At 36.3% G+C, this 25689-nt stretch overlaps 1 protein-coding gene across 1 annotated transcript in view; it reads left to right on the top strand.

Moving 5' to 3' along the window:
• The window catches only part of Kpc1 (Kip1 ubiquitination-promoting complex subunit 1), a 534039-nt gene that overhangs the window by 152620 nt on the left and 355730 nt on the right, over positions 1-25689 (top strand). Inside the window, exons 9-10 of the mRNA XM_090388154.1 lie at positions 18504-18747; positions 22329-22454. Coding sequence (XP_090244280.1) covers positions 18504-18747; positions 22329-22454 — 370 coding nt within the window. The remainder of the gene's footprint in view (positions 1-18503; positions 18748-22328; positions 22455-25689) is intronic.

Here is a 25689-nt window from a genome sequence, read left to right as displayed (position 1 = left end):
ATACAACAATCCATCACAGTTGCGAAGTTATATCCACAATATGAGAGATGCCAAAAGGGTGTGGTGGTAATGTATTTTGAAAATGAAATGCACAGGGCATAATCCTTATGGGTTTTGTTAATTAACTATATAGTATCGGTGTAAATACACCATAGTTAACCCATAAACTTGAACTACGTATGTAGCGTAGAGGGCATCGTTTTTATTATATCTCATATTGTGGTTGCTTTCACAACGAGATAGCTGCTATTGCATTACTTCAAATCTTCTCTAGTCTTCTCTACTAGAGAAGCGTTATTTATTTGAAGTAATACAATAGCAGCTATCTCATTGTGAAGGCAACCAAAATATGAGATACAGTTAAAACGATGTCCTCTACGCTACATACGTAGTTCAAGTTTATGGGTTAACTATGGTGTATTTACACCGATACTATATAGTAAAATTATAATAATCTTGCATCTGGTGGTCGGGAAAATTCAATAAACTGGCGTCTGAGCTGCTAGCCACATGTTTCATTGCCACAGAGCAATAAAACTTATTGCTCTGTGGCTAAGCTGCATCTCAGAAGTAAACACAATAACATACAATATACAATTTTTTTTTTTTTTTTAGAATTAATTCAAGTTTCAGTTCTGTAAGTTCTATTCGCCAGCAAAGTTAAAAACTCATCAATAATTGACAGTGGGGAAGAGTTTCTCATTTCCACAATATTTAGGCTATCATGAATTTTTTTATGTATTTATTTATTTTATTTATTTTTTTTCTTAAAACCCCAAGCACAAGAGGTATTAGAACCTCTGGTACTTAGCACCTCATGGGTTGAAGGCTAAGAAGACAAAAGATACTTTCCGACATTAGACTTGAATTTCTCTAGATTATTATTTTCAGGAAATACATATGAAGGAAGCTTGTTACAGAAAACAGAAGTTTGAATGGAAGAAGTAGAAAAGTTGGTTCCGTGAGTTTGAAGTTGGACAATAAAAGGATTCTGACTGGCCATGGCATATGTTTGAACTGGTTTGGGAGAGAGAGCAAGAATTATAGAATCCAATTCAGAAGAACAGCACCCATGGAAGTATCTATAGAAAAGGCATGCAACAGAAACAGAACATCCATGAGACAGAGCGTGGAGAAACTTTGTTAGAGATGGATTATTAATTAACATAACTGCTCTTTTTTGAATGGAGTCTAGAAGCCTGAGAGAGATTTTGGGGGCACTGCCCTATATGTGGAAACAATATTCAATGGTAGGATAGATTTGAGATTGTACAGAGTGAGCAGCTGTTTGGAAGTAAAGTAATGCCAAGAGTGAAAGGTAAAACAGTTTTTTAGATGCAGGAGGGAAACAATATTTGTGATTTGCTTATACCAAGAGGGATTAGAAGTTAGGGTAATCCCTAATAGAGATATGTGATCTTGTCTAGAAATCTGAGTGTCATCGAATATCAGCCTAGGAGCAGAAGAATCCTCTTTTGTGAGGTATAAGACAGGACTGAATTTTAGAAGGATTGAAATCAACTAAGTTATCTTTGCCCACTCGAAAATTACCTGGAGATCAGCATTTAAGGAATGGTTAGTGGATATTTGAGAAGTTAAAGTTGTGCAGGTCAAGATTTTTCAAACTCGAAGGTGGAATGCAATGTGCTATAATGCAATCTGCAAAACTATGCAGAGGATATCTAGTTCAATGGAAGAAGGTCATTAATATACAAGAGGAAAAGAGTGGGAGAAAGAACTGAATCTTGGGGAACACCAGCATTAGTGGAGGAATTAAAGACAAAGAACCATCGATCATCACTTGCAGTGAGTGGTCAGAGAGAAAACTCATACCCAATTACAAAAAAACAGTTGATTTTTTGTAATTGGATGGGAACAGAGATGGACAAAAGTTGTGGCCAGTAGCCTTGGCAAGAGACTAGAATACTCAATATCATTTGGACAAGAAGCAAGTTTTCTACTCTTAGCCTCTTCAAAATCTAGTTTGGACTGATTAATAACTGCTTTATAATTGTTGGGCACTTTGAACAGAAAGAAAATGAACTCGAGGCAGAAAATGAACCTGGAGATACGGATGCAAGCCAATTCCGATATGCAAAATTCTTATCTTGAATAGTCTTTGCACATTTATTGGAAAACCACGGTTTAGATAAAGGAAAAGATTTTAAGGAGGTGTATGGAATAAGTGGAATAAAGGATTTCATCCCTACAAGAATAATTTAACTAACATGATCTGAGCAAATATTTACATCAGAAGATTTAATACAGTAATCCAACCTAGGAAAAGAAGAATAGAAATTTGTGCAGATTATCCCATTTTGCATTCTTGTAATGCCAAACAACATGGGGTTGAGAATGGTCAAAAGAGAAATACTTCATCGGAGAAGAGACCATCACCAAGTTGGGATCTGAAGTGGCATGAATGTATACTTAGAAAGGTTGTTTGTGAAAAAAAAAAAGGTCAAGAGTATTGGCTGTATGGTTAGGATTGTTTGATATTCTGGTAGTTAAATGAATAATCTGTGTGAGCTAATTAGTAATTACAAAAGCCACAGCATCTCGACCAGCTGGATACGTGCGACTAGGAAATTGAAACCAGCAGGAGTTATGAAAAATTGAAATCACAAAGGAAAATTACCTCACTGTTAGGAAAGTTGGACCACAGAAATTCAGATTTCTAAGGGAGGAAGTAAAAGAGTCCCAATTGATTAGTGTAGTTTGGAGAACAATAGATGTAACAGACGAATTTGACAGAATGAAGTAGAGAGAGATTTTAAGCCAGAGAAGATCAAAAAGAGGAGATTGCAAATTATTAACACTCTGATAAGGAATATCAGAGCAGGCATGTGCACAAGTACCATCTTTGAAGCAGAAGGAATCATATGGTGAATAATTAGGACAACAGATGAGTAGTGGTCAAATCAACCAATAATTGTGATTCTGTTAGAAAAAGTATGTGGGGCTTGGAAGACTAAGTGGAAAGACATCATTGAGATTGGAACTGAGACCTGATAATTGATATATTTGTGAAATGAATGAGGAAGTGTTTGGGAGGCTTAAATATTTTTCTGATAAGTTTAACTATTCATGATTTTTGTATGAAGTAATGAAAATTTTGGATACGGGCATATGCATGGTAAGGATATACCTCCCCGCATATGCACTACTCAGACTCATTCCAGTCACTATCTGGCAGAGGAGAGAAGAGAAGAGAAATTATATACTAGCTGATCTGGAATCTTCCTAGAGGGTTATCGGTAGGTTCAGTCGAGTGGACTATCTAGCAGCAGTCCTGCAAACACCGTTTTAGAGCTGTACCCTGAAAATGTGATGAATATTGGATCTTGCCATGATGCCTATCATAACTTCAAAAAAAGACATCAGTCATACTACTTGATGGAAGAGAATGAATTGAGAGAAGGGGGTAGCCACAGCTTTGCTGAACTGATGAGAAGAGAGCTTTGCTCTTTTCTCATCAGTTGTCTTACCTCAATTTGAATTTATGTCGGCTCAGGTTTGTAATCTGAGTAAGTGGAAGAATCCCATCAGAATCGAGCCTATTCCACCATTTAAGGCCTTATACACCTCAGTCGGATCATCTTGCAGGTATCTAATCTCCAGATGCTGCAATTTGCAGAACTTAAGCCTTTTTGGTAAGAGGACCCCTGTTGTTCCCCTCACCAATCTTGTTGCCCTTCCTGGTACTCGCTCAAGCAACACTACATCCTTCCTAAAATGATGCCTCCAGACCTGTATGCAGTACTCAAGGTGTGGCCTGACCATTGCCTTATACAAAAGGATAATCACCTCCTTTTCCCTACTACCACAATTCCTGTATATCATTGACAATACCCCATTCACTGCTCAGAAAACTTCATATCTGCCTGCACAATTACTCTCAGGTCTTTTTCATTTTCTGCCACCTTAAATGTAGAACAATACAGTTGGTATGTTTCTCTGCAGTTACTTCTACCCTTATGCAGTACTGTACTTTGCATTTGTCAATGTTAAACTTCAGTTGTCACTTCTCAGCCCATCTGCCCAAATTTTCTAGCTCCTGTTGCAGTAGCACAATGCCATTACTGTCATTTACAACCCTGCCAACCTTTGTATCATCTTCATACTTGAACATTAAGTCTGATATACTTTCATCAATATCATTGATAAATATACAAAACAACAGTGGACCCAACACCGAACCCTGAAGGACTACACTAATAACATTAGTCCACGAACAGCAGAGTCCATTGATTACCACTCTCTGTCTTCTTCCACTCAACCACCCTTTTATCCATTGTAGCAACTTTCCATTAATACCATATTGCTCCAATTTGTACAGTAGTCTTCTATGTGCAACAGTATCAAAAGATTTCCTGAAATCTAAGTATATAATATCAAAATTATTTTTTGCATCCAGTTCCTTTGTAACCATATCATAGTATCCCATCAAATTTGTCAGACAAGACTTTCCCTTAACAAACCCATGCTGTGTCTGAATTATTACTACAGTCCTACATTATCCTGCAATGCTTCTTTAACCAGTGATTGCATTATTTTCCATGGAACAGAAGTTAAACTAACAGATTTGTAATTACTTGTGTCACACTTTGATCCCCCTTTATGAATTGGGGATGCATTTGCACATCTCCAGGTTATTATGACTTCATCTGAGTCTAAGAATGCTCTCATAATTATAGCTAAGAGTTTGTTTACTTCCTTTGCCATCCTTTAATATAACTGGATAGATCCCATCCACCCCAGCTGTCTTTCTTATGTTTAACTTCAACAATTTCTCCCCCACTCCCCCACAAAATCATTACGCTCCCTGTTAGAGTTTAATAAGCTTCTGTCCTCCACTTCCCTAAAGAATTCCATATGTGTGAATGTAGATGCAAAATATTCGTTCATTTTGTCAGCTATCGGAGCAGGATCATCGACAGTGAACCATCGATATCAAGTGGACTAATCTGATTTGCCCCTTCCTTCTAGAGTTTATATAAGTAAAGAAGTCCTTACTGTTTTTCTTATTATCTTTTCCAAAGATTTCTTGTAATTTGCCTTCGCATTCATAACCTCCTTTGTGACTTGATTACAGACTAGCTTATGTCTACCATAGGCTTCTGTGTCACCTGATAATTTGTATGCATCCCATGCATTTTTCTTCTCTGCCACGAGTCTCATTAGTTTATCTGAAATCCATTTAGGCCTAAACTTTGAACAGTATTTCTTAATTGGCATGAAAAGCCTGGTAGCTTCCATGATTAATTCATTGAATGCTTCTCATTTAGAATTTTCTGTTGGTAACATCATCAATTGTTCCCATTGTATAGAATTTAAAAACTGTCTGAGACCACTGTAGTCACCTTTATGAAAGCAAAAACTCTTTGCTTTACCTCTGATGGTAGTTATATCTTTAAGTAAATCCCACATCAGTACACTGTGATCACTGCCGCCTAGTGGTTCCTTTATCTACAAATTCTTAATGCACCAATAATAACCGCTGATAACCAGATCAAGAGTAGTACTTTCTTTGGTTACCTCTCGAACATGCTGCTGCAGAAAACAATCATCCAATAAATACACAAAAGTCTTGCTAGTGTGCAAGTGACCAAACCGGAAGTTCCGGTCAATATCCTGGGAGTTAAAATCCTCCATTATAATACATTCTAATTTACTGCCCCCACTCTATTTCTCTGTACAGTTGTTCATTATACTTATCAGATTCATTAGGTCTAGAACACACTCTTACTCTCAATTTCGCTTTCCCAGTGCTTATGTCACACCAAAGTGACTCATCGTTGCACTGTCCACCCATGTCAACTAAATGCACTTCCCTAGATTTTATTTGTTTCTTAACTAAGTGCATAACCCCTCCTCTCCTCCTATCCTGTCTATCATTCCTGTGCACATTGTACTCCCCAAATTCAAATTCTGCATTCCTTATATCTGTGTGATACCATGTCTCTGATATCCCAACAATATCCACCTTTGATGATTTGACCAGCACTTCAAATTCATCTAATATATTTACTATACTACTAGTATTGGTGTACATGCATATATACATGCACCTATTGTTAATCTTAGTTACGCTAACACAGCCCATGTATTTATTTGTTTCATGATGAAAACCATCAGTCCCTGTAACCCCCAACACCCTGCCCTCTAGGCTGCTGCTCGTTCTACTAGAAGCAGTGCCAGAATCTCTTTCACCTCTGCCTGCAGCTACTGTTCACCCTTTAGTCTGTGAATTCCCCCAAGTTTGCAATTTTCCGACCCACCTAACACTGCCTTGATATCATCAGCCTTTTTTGTACGACTCTTGTACCTCTTCAATTTAAGTGTATCCTATCCCTGTAGAATCCGTCTCTCCTGATAACAAGTGCCAGAATCTCTTTCACCTCTGCCTGCAGCTACTGTTCACCTTTTAGTCTGTGAATCCCCCCAAGTTACCAATTTTCCGACCCACCTAACACTGCCTTGATATCATCAGCCTTTTTTGTACGACTCTTGTACCTCTTCAATTTAAGTGTATCCTATCCCTGTAGAATCCGTCTCTCCTGATAACAAGTGCAGACCACGCTGAAAAAAAATTCTACTCCATGAGCCTTGCACAATCTCTCCAGGGCCGAATTGATTGACAAGGCTCTCATCATGTACTCCCTCCTATTGTGTCTGGGCAGAATTGCAGACACTTTAAAATTTAACTCATGACTTTTTTTTCCAACATTGACCTGCATCTGTGAAGTAAATCTGCAGTTCTCCTACTCTTAATATCCTTAGTGCCATCGTGTACAACAATATCATCCTTTGTGCTCTTAAAAGATATCTGTTCTACAATATCATCAACTTTTGCCCCTGACAGACAAACTGGTCCTATTCCACCTATCCTTTTTATACAATATATGACCCGTCTCCCTGACAATAGAGTCACCGACAATGAATAACTCCTGTGGGACCAGCACATTCTTCCACAGAGTTTGCAGCTGTGTTGTCTAATGCACAAGAATGATCTCTGGCATTGAGTCGGGCAGTGAGATGTCTGTTTGAACAGTCAGGTAGATGCCTTCGAGGGCATCTACCTGACTGTTCAAACTCTCATAAATGTCCATTAGAGTGGTGAGTTGCCACCTAATTTCTTGACACTCTCTGCAACTAGCATATGCAAAGACATCCTCCTTGGCTAGATCATGTCCTGTTCCAGAAATGTCCGAAACATTTCACAAATCGCACATTTTTTTTTGGCTGTGATACATTGGAGAATTGTCCCCTTCAGTTCTTCCTTGAGTCACAGCACTCCTGCTACTTCGTGCCCATTGCTTTACTGCTCTAGTCTGGGGCATGATATCCCATTGAATACTATTGGTTAACAATGATAGATTTGAGATTTGTACAAAGTGAGTAGCTGTTTTTTTTTTTGTTTTTTTTTTGTTTTTTTTTTATGAAAAACCCCAAACACGAAAGGTATCAAAACCTATAGTACTTAGTACCGTGCGTGGGTTTAAGGAGAAGTATGGGGGGAGGGGAATGCCGGAAACTTTGCTCTAGAGACTAAACATGGGTTTCACCACTTCAAGCCTCCAATAAGCAAAGTGGTGGTATTTCACCGGTTGATGAAAGTCATCTACCACCTTAAAAGGAAGAAAAGTAACTTAATAACTTAATGCTCTTAATTTTCACAGAGTTTAATTATTTGAGGACCATCCATTAATATTGTAACATCAGTTTGATATTGGGAAATGCCAAGGGAGGCTAGTTTACCATTGTAGATCAGAGTTCTGGATGCAGTTTTATCACCATGGTTTAGCTTAAAGTTGGTTCTTTTTGCCATGTTCCACAGTTCTTGTGACATTAAAGAGAGAGAAAACAAAGAAACAACCTTCAGTTGTTTCTTTGTTTTTTTTTTCTTATTGTACAGCTTTATATATTTTTTTATTACATAATATAATGGCATACAGACATGCTAAAAATTTTGGGTTACTTTAAGACTATTTTTAGATACATATTCAGTAATCCAGAATATCTGGTAATGCTGTAGGCCCATGAATGCCAGATTATCACTATTCTGCTTATTATAGATATGGAACTTTGTAAAATATATGAAAAATGAAGCCTATATGTAATTTATTTGTCATTCAGGAAAGTAATTTATTTATTTATTTTTTTTTTAAATCTGAAATTGATTAATAATAAAAGCAATGAATTCAATAAAATTTTTAGTATTTAGTTGATTATAGATGTTATTTGAGGTGTAAATATATAAAAAGGAGCATTTGGGTTTAATTTATTGATTGGAGATGTTGTAGATTTATAAAAAGAAAGAGTATATTTTGTATCACTGTAAATTCATTATATTTATAAATACAGTATATTAATACTGTATTTATAAATACAGTGTTAATTTACACTGAATTCATAGTTTACAGTTACAGTAATTTACAAATATGTCTAGCTTAATTTATCTCTTTACTGAACAAAGATTTAAATTGTATTTTTTGGATACCTTTCTGGAACCCAGACATCAGATTAGATGATGGACAACAGGGTTTTAAATTAGCAAATTGATAAGAATTTAACATTTTGCTGCCATTGATTCATATATATGTGTGTGTCAAACAGCATATCATTTGTTACTGTATTATTTTAATCATCAACTGTGTTATAAAGATTTGGTACCTGGTTTTACATTGGTATGCAAAATTTAAGGGCCAGTCAGGTTTTCACCTGTAGTTTCTCATAGGAGTCACCTGGATATGGGAAAAGCATACCAAAGGAACCTCATGAGGTACAGAAATGATGAAGGAAACAACACCGACACAACAAAACGGAAACAAAACAGTAACAGAGGGACTTTATTCAAAAATGGCAACATAGCACTGGCTGCCTTGATACAGATGCATCACTGCCAAAGATGGAACAAAGGGACAAGGTGATCCTCAGTAGGAGATATGGTCACTCCTAATGTCGATGCAGGCTTTGCACCGCCTGTCCATACTTAGAACAATGTTGTTGATAAGTTCTTGCGGTAACATCGTCCATTCCTCTGTCAGTGCCATCTTCAGCTGGTGAACATTTTCTGGTGGGTGTGGATATGCCACTAGGCATCTCTCCAGAGCGTCCCATATGTGTTCAATGGGATTTAGATTGGGGGGGGGACAGGCCAATCCATACGAACAATGTCCTCACTTTCCAAAAGCATATCAACAGCTACAGTGCGATGTGGTGTGGCGTTATCATTCGTAAACACGAACTCGAGGCCAATAGCACCTCGGAACAGACGCACGTGGGGAAGGAATACCTCAGTACAGTAGCGTGCAACAGTTACAGTATCTGGAGTTTGTACGGCCATCCAAGATAATGCCTCCCCAAACGAGAACACGTCGACTGCCATATCGATCCCTTTCAGTGATGTTTGTGGTGTGATACCATGTACCAACCTCTCAACAGATTAACTGACGTCCAGAATCACTGCTGAAACTGAATCTACTCTCTTCAGTAAAGAGTACCTTAAGTAAATATTTTGTGGTTGTAACCTTTAGAAATAGTGTTAGTCCTTACGTTTTGCACACCAGTGTATTTGTTCTCTTTTGCATGAAGTAAACCTTTGAAAATACTAAGGTTTCAAATTGTCCAAAGTTTATTATTCCACATATATAAATTAACTTCAACAAAAGCAAAGAACAGATAAACTAAGGATTTTATAGCACATTAAAAAAAAAAGAAAAAAGGTGGCTGCAAATAATGTAGAATTTAATCAGTGTGCCAGTATCAAACAGTAGTTAATTACGGCCATGATCCCATTTCATGTGATGTTACTTTTATAGCACTCATTTATTGACTACTTAAGAATATAATAACATAGGCCAAGCATATGCACATCACATCACATTGCTTCACTGTGATGAATATATGCATCAGCAGCAGCAAAAATGCAACATACACATATAAAAATTCTTTAAGTATGTTGAATGAATTCCAGAAGAAAAGTAAACTTGCTAGAAAACTGGAAATGGCACAAGACACATAAAAAAAAATTTATATACAGTATGTTGCATGTTCACTGCTGCTGATGCATATATTCATCACGGTGATGTGCTGTACTGTCCTGTGCATATGCTTATATATGCTTGGCTTATGTTATTATATTCTTAAGTAGTTAATAAATTAGCACTATAAAAGTAACATCACATGAAAATTCATGAGATCATGGCCTTAATTAACAGTTGCTTGTGATACAGGCACACTGATTAAATTCTGCATTGTTTGCAACCACCTTTTTTTAGTATACATGCACCTATTCTTACCCTTAGTTACCCTAACATAGCCCATATATTTACTTGTTCCATGATGACTCCCAGCAGTTCTTAAAATCCCCAGCAACTTGCTTTACAGACTGCTGCTCATTCCAACAGAAGCAGTGCAAGAATCACTTCCACCTCTTGCTTTGGGCTAATGTTAATCTATTAGTCTGTGAACCCCCCCCCCCAAACTACCAGTTTTCTAACACTGCCTCGATAGTGTCAGTAAATATTCTTGTATCCTTTCTATTTAAGTGTATACCATTCCTGTAGAAGCACTCTCTCTCTCTCTCTTGTTAACAAGCACAGACAATACTGAGAAAAATTTGACTTTTACATTTCAAAGTCAAAACAAATATAAGAACTTATCAGAAAGCAGCATGTGGTATTTATATGTGATATTTATTACTGTATTAATTTTAGCAAGGACTTATAGTACTGTTGTTTTCATCATCAAATTTTATCTAGAGCTTATGCTTGTTATGCTTAGGCAAAATCTCTAGCTAAAACTTAGTGTGTTATTTATATAACTTATAAGTTTACATAAGTTATGGGGCCAACTCACTGAGTGAATAGAGAAGTTTATTTCTCTTAATGACTTCATATTAAATATTGACTCCTTATCTACTGCACAAGTATGGTGGAGGGGGGGATGGAGTCTCTCAGGGCTCAATATTAAGTGCAACTCTATTACTCTTAGAATGAACAATATTACCAAGGTCATGCTACCTTCATCGGAAATTTATATCTCTGCAGATGATCTTTCCATCTTATTTCAATCACAAAACATGAGTACCATTGTGCAGCAGAGCCAACAAAACCATAAACAAAATTGCAATGTGGACAAGATATAATGGATAGCTGAGAAAAAATCAATGGCTATGTGCTTCTGCCGGTTTTTCACAATTTCTCTTTTAGGTTTAATCTTAGATAATAAATTGAACTCTCAAAAACATATTTCAGAACATCTACCTAATTTATCCACCCTGCTGAGCTTTGTATCATCAACACATTTATACAATAAGCTTGATATCTTTCCTTATTACCAGTAGTAAATATTGAAAACAGTAAGGGGGGCCCATCAGTGAACCCTGAGAGACTCCACTAATAACATTAGTTCATTAATGGCTGCTAATCTTCATGGACTCCTGTTGTTAATGGAGTTTCTCAGGTTTTGGTTCTGGGCATCCTACTAGTTTCAATATGTATTATAGATATTGAGGAAAGCATATCAATTGAGGAGCTCTTCATAGCATTAGCAAAGAAGTATAGATAAGAGGGGATTAGAGCAGGATTTCAGAGGTTATTTAGTATATTGTAAAGTTTATTTTGATAATTTTTTTTTTCTTTTTTTTCCCCTGTAATAGTTAGATTTTTTTTAAATATTATAAATTTAATTTTTTAAAAGTTTCTTTTATTAATATTTAGTAAATTTTTACAATGGTTCTTACAAGATCCACCTTGAACACTTCGTAGAGAGTATCATGACTCATGCGGAAATAGCCAATGGCAATTTCCGGGTGAGTCATGATTTTATTATTTGCAGAACCTGTGGCATGTTATTCAAGGGTTGATCTAGATAATCGTAGCTCACCTGGAGATTCTTTTCTTTGTCACTGTTGTAAGGAGTGTACTGATCTTAAGTTAAAATTTAGTGCATTACTAGAACAGCTTGAGGCACTGAAAAAATGGTGCTTGCCCTCAAGAATAATGTAATTGGGAGCTTGTCAGGGATTCAAGACTCCAGTAACCTACTAAGTGATGCATTCCTGATTTGGACCGAGAACATAATAACCAAGTGAAAATTACTCTGGTTCAAAAGGACTTAGTTCTATGAGGAGACTCCATTGCCAAGGAAACGGGAAATATTTTTTGTAATAAGAATAGGTGGACTAGAACCAGGGTATGTCTGCTGGGAGCAACTATTAATGATGTCACCAACAATGTGTCAGATATTAAGGAGAGTAAAGAGAATATTATTATTCATGTTGGAACTAATAACATTAAGCATACAATATCTGATGATTTGTTAGACCTATAAGAACATGCTGAAGAAATGCTGCGAGTTAGGTCACAATGTATATGTGTCTGCAGTTCTGCCCAGGCACGATAGGAGGGATTAACTCAAGACTTGAAGGACTCTGCAAGGTTTTTGGAAGGAAATTCCTATCAGCTTGGCCCTGTAAAAGTCATCTGTTTTGTAGAGACGGGATACATTTAAACAAAGGTGGTGCATGAGTTTTTGCCAGCACTATTGAGGATACCTTAAAGGTTCTGGGAAACTGCTAGTTTGAGCGGGGGGGGGGGAATAAGCATAATACAGATATGCATTTATATGATAATATTGGCCAAAGTAACATTTGCACATACCTCAAGAGTTCTTATTTGTTACCGCAACAGAAAATATTAGCAAGATGTGCTGAGGGCAGAAATGTTTAAAATGAGCAGGCAGCTAATGCCAGGGAAGTGAGCTTAAATAACCTTAAGGGTGCACCAGGGTAGTTAAATATATAAGAATCGTAAATCTTAATTGTTTGTACAGTAATTCCAGAAGTGTCATCAATAAAATGAGTGAATTCGAGTTGCTGGTTAGGACAGGTAAAGCTGACATAATAGGTCTTACGGAAACGTGGTGCCATCCAGAGATAGGGGATGATAAGTTTCAGTAAGGTATGTATAATGTATTTAGGAAGGATAGGGAAGATAGGTGTGGTGGGGTCATGCTTCTTATCAAAAGCAGCCTGAGCGCAATGAAAGCTTACCCAGATTCAGACATTTTGCATGCTAGTATAGAATCTGTATGGTGTGAGATAGTTGGAAGCAAAGGTATAATGAGATTGGGAGAAATCTACAGGCCAGGTGATTGTGAAGATTAAGATGAGAGCCTCTACATGCAAATGGCATGAGCAAGTAAGCATCAATGTCTTATTATCAGTAATATTAATTTGCTTCTAATTGATTGGAACAAATGGAAAGGTAACTCCACATGGGGGACAAAATTTTTAAACCAACTAGATGATTATTTGTATCAACATGTCAGGGAAAATACTAGAGTAAAGAATATTCTAGACCTCATCATCAGCCATTAACCAGATAACATAATAGAGCTAACAGTACAGGAAGTGATCACAGAGTTCTACTGTGCATGATGAACAGAGAGAGAGAGGTAGCAGTAGTTAAAGGCAAAGGAATGGGTTATTATTTCAGGAAAGGAAATTATGACGGCATATGGCCTCTATTAACTGGGTAGATATCTCACAGAGAGCAAATACAATTGAATTATGGTATACCATTAAAACATTAATCAGAAGCCTTGAGTGCTTATGTGCCATTAAAAAAAATAGTCCATGAGGAAGATTCCAAGTTGGAAGTATAAGGAAGTGGAAGTTGCCAGATTATTTGATCAGAAAAGATGGCATGGAGAAGTTACAGAGCAGTAAAAAGTACTGAAGCCTGTAACAGCTACAAATTGATCTGTAATAGTGCCACAGGAAAGGTCAGGCTGGCAAAGGCAGATTATGAGAAATCACTGGCAAAGAGTGGGGATAAGGAATTCTTTACATATATAAATGCAAAGAAGAGAAGGACAAATCAGATCAGACCCTTATGGGATAGTATTAGATACCCCAGCTGATGTTGCAGATGAATTCAACAGTTACTTTGCATCGATATTTACAGAAGAAAAATGCTTTGTTTCAATGAGATATTATTGGAGTGAAGTTGAAAAAAATGTAATTAATGATGTTGAAATTTCACATGTTTATTTAATGAAAAACTTTTGAGCCTAAGGGGTCCTGGGATTGATAGCATATACCCTGTAATCTTAAGGGAGATGGCAAGTGAATGCATTGAAACATTGAAGCTAATTATGAGAGCATCATTGGACTCTGGAGTAATTCCGTTGGATTGGAAAAGTGCCAATGTATTTACAATACATAAGGGCAGTTCTAAGAGCGAAGTGGGAAATTTCCGGCCTGTTAGTCTAACTTCAGTAGTAGGAAAAGTCGTGGAGACTATAATCTGGAATAGGTTGGAATTGCAGGGAAAATCCTTAGATGGATATAGGATGGCTTCAGGGCAGGTTATTCTTCAAATTGGTTTGATGTAAGAGAGTTTGCCAAGAATCAGTATTAGGACCATTTTGTTTTTGATTTTCATAAATGACATCGATAAAGGGATAGAGGGCATGGTGTCTACATTTGCAGATGTGAAGTTTGGCAGAGTAGTTAATGATCACCGCCAAGCAGAGCTTCTTCAGAGTGACCTAGACAGACTTCAGGGTTGATCAGAAAAGTGGAAGCTATGCTTTAATCCAGCAAAGTGTAAGATATTACGCCTGGGGAACAGTAATCCCAAAATAACTTATTCACTTGGTGGAGTTCAACTAAACCCAGTACTGGAGGAAAGGGACTTGGGTGTTACGATACGGTCCGACATGAAGTTCTCCAAACATTGTAGACAGGCTGCAAGGAAGGCCCATGTGTCCTATCGATGATTTATCGAACAATTGCTAGTAGAGATAAGGATGTCATAATCCCATTAAATAAGGCTATTGTTAGACCACACTTGGAATACTATGTTCAAGTATGGAGACCACACGTAAAGAAAGACATTGTGCTTCTTGAAATGGTCCAAAGATGGTTAACTCGCCTGGTGAAATCGGCAAAAGGGCATCCATATGAGGAGAGACTTTGAATATGTGGGTTGCAGAGCTTGGGAACTAAGCACCTTAAAGGAGATTTGTTTGAGGTGGTTATGGCTCTGAGAGGCATAAGTAAAATGAATGAGGATAAAATTTTCACGGTTATAAATGATTCCTGAACTAGGATGCCATAATTTCAAGTTATGGGGGGGAGATGTTTGGGCTGGATTGTAGAAAGTTTTATTTTAGCCAGCAAGTTATAAATTACTGGAATAAGTTATCTACATGGATTGTAGAGGCTGACAGTTTGGAGAAATTCAAAGGTCAACTGGATAATTACCTACGGGAGGAGGGAAAAGCATAGGTTGTCTATTTCCTTTTTTCTTATTAATTTTTTATTATTTTTTTAAATTTTATTCTTCTTCTTCTTCTTATTATTATTATTTATTATTATTATTATAATAATTCCAATGGTTAAATTTGCTTATGATGCAAAGGTTGGCATGGTGGTTAATAACAGTGACTTTTTCTTTGGCAGTTTTGCACAGGTGGATATAAACCTAAATTGAAGAACGGATGGTTGTAGGCAAATTGGTGAAAAGTGGCAATTGTGGTTTAACATTGATACATACAAGGTACTGCATTTGGATAGCTGTAGCAACACAATAAAAACTGGGTGGTAGTGAAGAAAGAAAGGGGTATTTGTATAATCTGACATAGAGTTCTCTAAACAGTGCAGACTGCCCTCTAGGAGATGAGGTTCTGCAAATGGTATTCAGGAATTTTGCAGGGATATGGAAGTGATTATCATCTTGTGTAAGACAATGATAAGGAGATATCTCAAGTATTGCGTACATGTTTGGAAGCCTCTTTTTATGGAGGTTGTAGCACTATTGAAGTGGATACAGAGAAGATCAACAGTAATGGTCAAGGACACAAAAGGATACTCTTACCACAAAAGAATTGAATTCCATAAATTACAGCTGATAGCACCCTTACTTTTTCTTTGGCAGTTTTGCACAAGTGGATATAAACCTAAATTCAAGAAAGGATGGTTGTAGAACAGTTGTGTGAAATTTTTAAGTGAGAGAGAGAGAGAGAGTAATTGTGAAATAGGTCATATCCTTATTATTAAACTGATAATGATGTATCATTTCTGATTAAGATATTAATTTCTTTTAGATATATTCCTTTTTTTGTTAGTTAGCAAACAAAATGCTAATGAAATGTATTGCCCTCCTAGCAGAACGTGTAATGTAAATAGATGTGCAAAATAATTATCAGTTATTTTGCACAGTTATTTACAATACTTATTTGGTAAGTAGTAGGTCAATGAACTTATTGTGCAAAATAACTGTCAGTTATTTTTCACAATAAGTTCTGGGAGTTATGTATAAAAATTTCATATTAGTATCACACAAAAATACCACAATATTATTCTGTATAAAATTTCTAAATAAATAGTGATGATAATCACTACTCATTTAGAGTTAATGATGATAAGGCACACTATTCCTTCCAGGGAAGGAATAGTGTGCCTTATCATTCCTTCCAGGGAAACTGGTAAAACTGGCTAACTTTTTTCTTGGAATTATGGATTTTTAGTTAGTGTAATTTAAGTCTTATGTTAAAGTTTATTACAGAATTGTGGGATTAATTTTAATTTCCTTGCTAAGAAATGTCTTTGACAGGTTTTTATTTCATATTTAAAACCACAGTCTGAAAATAGACAAAATAATTAATCATTGCACAAAATACAAATTGATATTGTTTTGAGTGTTTATTCTAAATTTGAAATCAATGTTTATTTTGTCTAAAGCAAAATAAAAGTTGAAATCAACTTTTATTTTATTTTGTTTTGTCTAAAGTAGTCTTTACTAGAAATAGGAATAGTAGTTGGCTGTAAGTTATAGATGAATTATGAAATCCTTCCAATGGTTAATGAAAGTTACATATTGGATTATGGGATGTTGTGTACAGATTATACAGGCTCTGCCCACACTTAAAATATTCACATTCCAGAAAATTCAAGCCAAACCTCTGATAACAAATTTTTCTTTAATCACTCTTTCAGGCGCCTCCGTAGCCAGGTGGGAAGGAGCAGCAGTGCGTAGCACACGCTTCTTGATTAGACCGGGGTTCGAGCCCATCACCACCAAATACGGAGGATGCGGAAAGGTCAGGGAATGACCACCGCATATCCCGGAGCAATATGACCTTAGTTGCTAATGCTCCTAAAAACCAAATAACAACAACAACAACAATCACTCTTTCATTTAGATTTATTTTTGCTAATTTTAACTAATTTTAGCAAAACTTACTTACCAAATTTTTGCTAAAATTAGTTACTAAATTTTTAACTTTTTAAATTTACTTTTAAAAAGTTATACTTCATAAGTTAATAGTTACCAAAAATAATAACTTCTGACTTGAATAACTTTGTAACTCATTGCTGCCCAATCTGTTTAAATCAAGCATCTTTGCTGACTCACTGAACCAGGAAATTAGGTGCCTGGAGAATAATTTGCTACAAAATCATTGTTTTCTCACAATGTGAATGTATACCATGGTCATATCTTGCTGAAACCACATTTTCTCAGCTCTTCATGGTGTGAAAATCTCACGCACCTAGTAATTGTTAACTTCAGGATTTGTGACAAAAAGCCATTGATGACGTTGGCTTTTCTGCCACATGAAGCAGTTACTTCTTTAGGGTGCAAAGCCAACGTCATCAAAAAACCATTGATGACGTTGGCTTTTCTGCCACATGAAGCAGTTACTTCTTTAGGGTGCATATATTTTCCAAATGATCTGGTGTAGAATTCTTTGAGCTACATACTCAAAAATTTTGTTTTGCTTCTTCACGCATTGATTTCTGATGGAAATTTTAATTTTGTTGTGTTCATTCAAAATCCCATTAACTCATGTTATCCAGCATTGATGGTTCAATCTAGATCTTGAGCAATTGAAATTTTGTATAGGCACAGATCTTTATTAAAATTCATTGTAGGGATCCTTTGAGAATGCTTAATTTCTGGGTGCATTGTTGAAATTATGAGGTGTGATTTTGCTTAGTACATTCACAGTTTTGACTCAATTTGGACTTTGGCTTGTCTGAGGTTGCCTATATGCTTCTTTTCACAGACTGTTCCTAGGAGACAATTCTTGGTAACATTGAGTAGCTAAGTCAGCGGGAGCAGAATGTGCATCGAATTTCAGTCTAAAAAGTCTTTGAACACCAACAAAGAATAGTAATTTGAAAATAGGGTCTGCATTTGCCACTCTTTGTTGCACAATCCACTGTTTCATTTTCTGTAAACACAAAACAGAATACTTCATCTGAAAAAATACAAATAAAATGAAACTATCGAATAAAATCCCTCCAAAACTTTATGGATTACCTGTTTATTATAAAAATCAGTTTCAGGGCCAAAGATCATAAGACCAGAAGAAGCTTCCAGATTTTTAGGACATGACAAAGTAATTATTAAGAATTCTAGTATGTATATATATTTTAAAAATACTCTCTCTCTCACATAGCTTTTGTATAACATATTTTTCAGGAATGGTCACTGGCTTGGTGAAGCCTTTGATAATGTTCAAATTGGGCCAGGTGTTGCCTATTTTCCAGCTGTTAGTCTAGCATATAATGAGAATATTGTGGCAAATTTTGGTGCAACTCCTTTGCAGTATCCTGTCGAAGGGTTTCATCCACTAGAATTTCCTCCTTATCAAGCTGTTGCTAAAATGAAAAAGCTTTTAGGATGGGTTGAAAAGATTATTTCTTTGTACAAAACTGTAAGGAAGGTAAGACCTTTAATATTAAACTTGGTTAATTTTTAGTTATTTTTTAAATTATTTTACTTTGTACTTGTCTAATGTAATAGTCCAGAGCTGATTCTGACTGGGTAGTTTACACTGGTAGGCAAAAAACTTTTTTTTTATTCAGGCTTGACACTGCACATGCTGGATTTGAGGTTAAAACAGCATGCATCCTCAGTTCTTGCTTCCCGTTCAACAGCGTCGGAATGTCATTAATTTCATGTCATTAATTAAAGTCACAAATTTTTATTTAACGAGCCAAAAATATTTAGGATCCAATATAACTACACAAAACTGTTAATTGCAGAAACTCTTGAAATTAAATGAGAATTCTATTAATGTTTGCCGTCCATATCTTATCTCTGATTTGTGATCTTTTGCATGCATGTGCCAAGCCAAGACACAAAATAATCTCTATATTTAATATTTAAACACACACTCTACATTATTTCTATCCTGTGATCAAGACTCATTGTCGAAAAGCCCCATCTGCTTCAGGAAGGAAAGTTATTTTTAAAATTTTCTCTAAAATTATTTTATTTTCTTTCATTATTGTAATCTTGTAATCATTCTTTGATTTTTTTAGGGAATTTTTTAAATGTGTTCTTTTACTCGTAGTTGCGTTATTTGTGGTTTGATGTATTTTGGGGTCAGGTTGGGGAATTGGTGTTGCTGTGGGTGTGAGAATTCATTTAATGTAATTTCATATCCATTTAAATTCTGGAGAGTGTTGTACTGAAGTGATCTACAGACCATATTGACATAAATTACTCTTATTCTTCTAAATATTGAAATACAATGTAGAACTGATTGAGCATGATAACTCGGTTTTATACTAATATTGGTGTCTCCCATATGAGATTTCAATAGTAATATGCCAACATATTTGGACTCCATTTTCCCTGGTATCTTTTTTACATTTGAGAAATATCCTGGTGAAACCTTTCACCGTGTTCATTGGAGACCACTCTCAAATTTTCAGGAAAAAAGTCTGAATGGGGGATATAGGAAATGAAGCTTTAGTGACATGTTGCATCCCAACTCTCTGTATACACTAAAATTAGCTCACTGTACTTTTGTGATTTCTCATTGCCTAAAACGTTCCAGCAGATTTTTTTGAATGTCCTCCAGGCTCTTATTTCTGTAGCATTTCATTTTTAGTGAATTCCTCATCATGGAATGGCAGTTTGATTTGAAGACCCAAACACAAAAAAAAAAAAAATTGTGTCTGTCCAAGGCATTCCAAGGGACAGAAGGTGCAGCTTCAATACAGCACCAGATAAAGAAATTGTGAGACAGAAACCTTTCAAATAGATTTCACTTTGGGAATATTGAAGTCTTTTATGAGTAAGAGAACTGTAACTATGATTTGTGGTGATCTGATTGAAACAGTTTTGGTCCCTCATTGGCCAATGGTTAATTTGGATGATTTGGAGTGATTGTAGGAAATCTGTGAGCTAAATTTGGAGGGTGTTGGATAGGTTGTGGAAGATTGAAATCTCTACATATGATATGAATGGTCACTGTGTGCAGATTATTTAGTTAACCAATGAGTTATCTAAGTCTTCGTCGATGGCAATCATGGTTAGTGTCAGAGGTAGATAAAGAGATGTGATGTCTCTGTAGAGACACTACTCTGTTTCTATAGTGGTACCCTGTTGTTTCAGCCTTACCATTAAAGCTTCGCTGTGTTGAGAGTGAATGATGGTAAACTTAGCCATACTGAAGATTATGAAAATTCTGTCCTCTTTGCGGTCTTCATGTGAGGCAGCCTGTACACAAAAGACCAAGGGAATGGAACGGAGCTGCTTATATTCACATGACTTGGCTCTAGCCACATTTCTTCAATTGTTTTTGAGTTTGTTTCTTAACGATCTCATGTATTAGAATGTGAATCGTGGTGGGAGAAGTAGTTATTCTAATCCATGCAGGAGCAAGTCTTGCTTTCCATCTTTGCATGTGGGGAGGTTCTGTGAGCTGAGAGATCATAACAGAAATAAGGTTAGGTTTCCTTGTGGTGGCTGGCATTATCATTGTCACTGGATGGAGTTTGTTCTTGTACGTTAGTACAAGGGGCAACCTCAGCTGATGCAAACGAGCCAGCTGTGATTGGATTATATGTTCTCCTGTTGGACTTAAGCATTCACTTTATATTGCAGAGTTGACTGGTAACATATAGATTACCTGATTCTGGTTCTGATGGGACTGTAGTAGCACTTATCAAGTCTACCTAATGTGGTATACAATGAATTTTAATTGCAGCATATGATTGATTCATAATTTCTAGTTTATGTACCATCAGCCAAAGATTTAGAACTTTGTATAAGACTTGTTTGACTAGTTCATTTATTATGTATGGTGTCGGTCGATATTATATAAAGAGGTTGGTGGTGCTGTTTCCAGTGATTTTGAGTCCTAAATCTTAGAGCTTAAAGTTCATTTTTTTTTTTTTTTTTTTAATGAAAACCCCAAACACGAAAGGTATCAAAACCTATAGTACTTAGTACCGTGCATGGGTTGAAGGAGAAGTATGGGGGGAGGGGGGTGCCGGAAACTTTGCTCTAGAGACTAAACATGGGTTTCACCACTTCAAGCCTCCAATGAGCAAAGTGGTGGTATTTCACCGGTTGATGAAAGTCATCTACCACCTAGCTGTTCCATGCTCTATAGCTTATCTCAGAGTATGCGTTGGCAGTGGGTCTTTGCACCTTGACATAGCTGCTTCAGAGTGAGCAGTGCAATGATTTTGCTATTAATTTATCCGAGGTAAGGTTGAATTGATTGTGTCTGTTTGGGCTTTGATGTGACCTGAAAAGGTGGTTGGTGTATTTTCTGGATTGCCCTGAGAAGTTGACAATGGATTTGAATCACTATCAGAATTGGTAGTAGGGAGAGAATCCTGTGATTGATTTGCAGTGCAATGCACACCATGATTAAACCTCTTCACCTTAGGTATCATTCACAAATTATCTAATGGCGGGAGGGGAGGGGGATCAGATTTGTAGGGATGTCATGTGAATGTTGTGCAGCAGACATTTTTTTCATTAAAAAATGTGACTTGGGATATTTTGCTACAGAATAATGTGGATAGGGAAGTCAAAGCTGTTATTATAAAGTGTTTTAGAAGGATTAGAAAAGTTTAAGCATGTTACATAATTTTTGAATGGCCCTATGCACATTTTACTATGGAGTTATGTGAATTTTATTTACATAATAACCTACTATATTTAAAATGCATATTAACCCTAACACAATCTTCATTTGGTATTTTTAAGTCAAGGAGGCTGTTAGAATATAATTATTTTTTAATTAATTTTTCTTCTTTTTTTAACATAAATGGTAATATTTCATCTCTCTGAAGTAACATCATCAGAGTAACTTGCTATTTTTTTTTAAATTGAGTACTGCATAATTTTTTAAATTTAGTTTTGTATTGCAAAAATTAATTTTTCAAGAACTTGACAATAATATAACTGTTTATTTATAATATAAACAGTTATATTATTGTCATATTCTTGCAAAATTAAAAAGTCCTACTTATGAGATTAATCTGTTCTTTGACTTAGGATGACATTCAGAGGCCAGGCCATTTACTGGCACTAAGTAGTTGGCCCCATCCTGCTGATCATGGATTTAAGGCTCGACTTTTACTTGTGTCATCACCTCTAATTCATAGACTCGGCCCACTTTTGGTATGTTATGAAATTTGCATTAAATCTGTTTTTCTGTGTTTGGGCATACTTGAAAAGTGATTGAAATAATTATGAAATATCACAATTATTTTCCCTGCCCTTCAGTTATATTTGAAAATTGTATTAGGCCTGTTTTAATGTTGCCTTTATTTTGAATGTCATTTTACAACTGAACAAATATGAATTTCCACCTGGGAAAATATTGATAAATAAACTTTAATTACAATGATAATTTTTATTTTCATACCATATATATAGTAAATTATCTTATCTTAGTTTTGTTTTTTATCAGTGGACCCCCAGAATAAAATACAGTGAAACCTCCCTTAATGCACACATCTCTATAAAGGACACCTCTTGTTGTGGACACTCAGGCTTGGATCCTTGCTAGAAATATTAGAATCCCATCAGCATTGAGCTTCCTCAATCCATTCAAAGTCTTAAACTCTTCACAGGTGTTTAGTCTCCAGATGCTGCAATTTGCAGAACTGAAGCCTTTCTTGGTAAGATCACCTTGTTCCCCCCCCACCAATCTCATTGCACTTCACTGTACTCATTCCAGCAGCTCTACATCCTTCCTACAATGAGGCCTCTAGATCTGTATTCAATACTCAAGATGTGGCCTGATTATTGCCTTATACAATGGGATAACCACCTCCTTATCCCTACTAAGAAAGTTCCTGTATATCATCATCCCTATGAGCTGTCCTGGCAGCCTGTCTACACTTCTCAGAGAATATCATATTTGATTACACAATTACCCACCAAGGCGCCTCCGTAACCAGGTGGGCAGGAGCAGCAGTGCGTAGCACACGCTTCTTGATTTGACCAGGGTTTGAATCCGTGACCACCAAATACAGAGGATGCAGAAAGGTCAGGGAATGACCACCACATATCCTTGGAGCAATATGGCCTTAGTTGCTAATGCTCCTAAAAACCAAATAACATAACAACACAATTACCCCCAGTCCCTTTTCATTTCCACTATGCTGAGCGTAGTACCATACAGTTGGTACAGTCATATGAGTAGCAGTAACCCCAGAATAATGGGATTACTCTGGGGTTACTGCTCTCCATATACAGGACTTTGCATTTTCAAATGCCAAACTTCAGTTTCCATTTCTAAGCCTATCTGCCTAACTTCTCTAGATCCAGTTGCAGTAGCCTACCATTATTACTGTCATTAACCATCCTGCCAACCTTTATATCATCTGCAATCTTAGACATTGTCTTGATATGCCTTCATCAATAATATTGATGAAGGAATATCAACAACTGCCCATAAGGTTTTGTGGGGCATTGACGTTGACCTAGATGTACACGCATGCCAAGTGGGAACTGGTTCAACCACCTCACTCGTGTGTCACAGCTGATTGATTATGAAATGTCAGTTTGAACAGCATGCTAACGTCAAGTTCTATTTTAAACTTGGGAAAAGTGCTACAGAGAACACTGCAAGCATTACAGAAGGAGATGATGCTTTGAAGATAAGATCAGTTTATAAGTGATTTAGTTTGTTTAAAAACAGACAGGAAACACTCAAAGATTAATCTCACACTGGATGCCTTTAACATCACGAAACAGCGAAATTGTCACAAAAGTGAAAGAACTCATGCAAATTGATAGGTGAATGACTGTTATTGAGATTACTAATGAAGTTGTACTGTCTGTAGGCTCAGTATGCACAATCCTGACACAAGATTTAGGGATGCATCATGTTTGTTCTACATTTGCTGATGGATGATCAAATGTACTGCAGGAAAGCCATCGCAGACGATTTGTTCGAAAAATTTATGCAGGATCGGAGCTTCTTGAGAAATGTGGTCACTGGGGATGAGAGTTGGGTGTTCACTTACAACCCCAAGACTAACGTGAATCATTGACATTGAATGGCACAAAAATGTCCCATGAGTCATGCTGATATATATTTTTTTTAAATAAGGACATAGTGCACCATGAATTTGTGACTGGGGGAGAAGAATTATTGCTGCTTACTATGTTGAATTTTCAACACATTTACGTGAGAATACAAGGCAAAGATGATCACAAAAATGAAAGGATGGCTGGATCCTCTCCCCCTCCCTCCAAACCTTGCACCAACTGACTTCTGGATGTTCCCTAAACTGAAAATTGGACTTCGAGGTCATTGTTTTGCTATAGTGGATAACATCAAAGAAAACACTGAAATGGCCCTATATGCACAAAAAAAAACACATAATTTTAAAGAATTTTTCAAAGCTTGAGAAGGCCAATGTAGCAAGTATGTGCATTGCAGAAAGAAGGTACTTTGAAGGTGCTTAGGTTAGGAAGCCCTTAGGTTAAGAAAAGTTCACTCAGTAAACTTTTATAGTAAACCAGAAACTTTTTGAATATACCTTGTATATCAGCTTCCAGAAATGCTAGAGGGGGAAAAAAAGTCTAATAGTTATGCTTTGGAATTAGTGTGATTTTACAAAATGGTGTTTTTTTTTTTTTTTTCATGTTAAACTCCATCATAGCCCACATGATGAGCAAGAGTACCTACTTGTGGACCATATTTTGCATGCCACTGTTATAGCCCAGACTAATGTCAAAAGAATTGATGACCTTATAAATTAATCCATAATAAAGTTACTTAGGGAGTTTGGAGTGCTAAGATATCCTCCTTTATTATGCATTCCTTTCCTTGTACAAGTACACAAGCAAAGAATTTCTTGCTATTTTTGTCTCTTAAATTTGATCATCCCTAAAAGAGATTTCTTATCCTCCTTTATTATGCATTCCTTTCCTTGTATAAGTACACAAGCAAAGAATTTCTTGCTATTTTTGTCTCTTAAAGTCTAAAGAACAGTAGTAAGGAATTCTTTGATTATGTACTTGTAACAGAAAAGGGATACATAATATTTGTTCACGATGCTTATTACTAGCCACATGTTGCAAGGAAGCCTGAGGCTTTTGTTGCACCAGCCAAAAAAAAAAAAAAAAACCTCAAGAGTCAGAAGTAGAAGGGAATCACCAAGAAAGAGAAGAATGGTGATATCCAGGACTCTGGTTGTGCCAAACCCATATTCACCAGATGTGAGCCCCTGGAGTTGAATGGTATCATTATTGATAAAGCCAAACTGGTTGTTGATAAACTAAATAAATATTGACATGTGAGAAAGTTTTTAAACTTAAGAATACCACAGACTAGTTAATACTAATTTGGAATTGAATAGTGAGGAAATTGTAAATGTAAGGAAATGTCATTGTAGTT

Source organism: Mastigoproctus giganteus, chromosome 13 (genome assembly GCF_048544385.1).
Source record: "Mastigoproctus giganteus isolate SK-2022 chromosome 13, ASM4854438v1, whole genome shotgun sequence".
In the NCBI taxonomy this organism is placed as follows: Eukaryota; Metazoa; Arthropoda; class Arachnida; order Uropygi; family Thelyphonidae; genus Mastigoproctus; species Mastigoproctus giganteus.
This window is presented reverse-complemented; position numbering and strand designations above follow the sequence as displayed.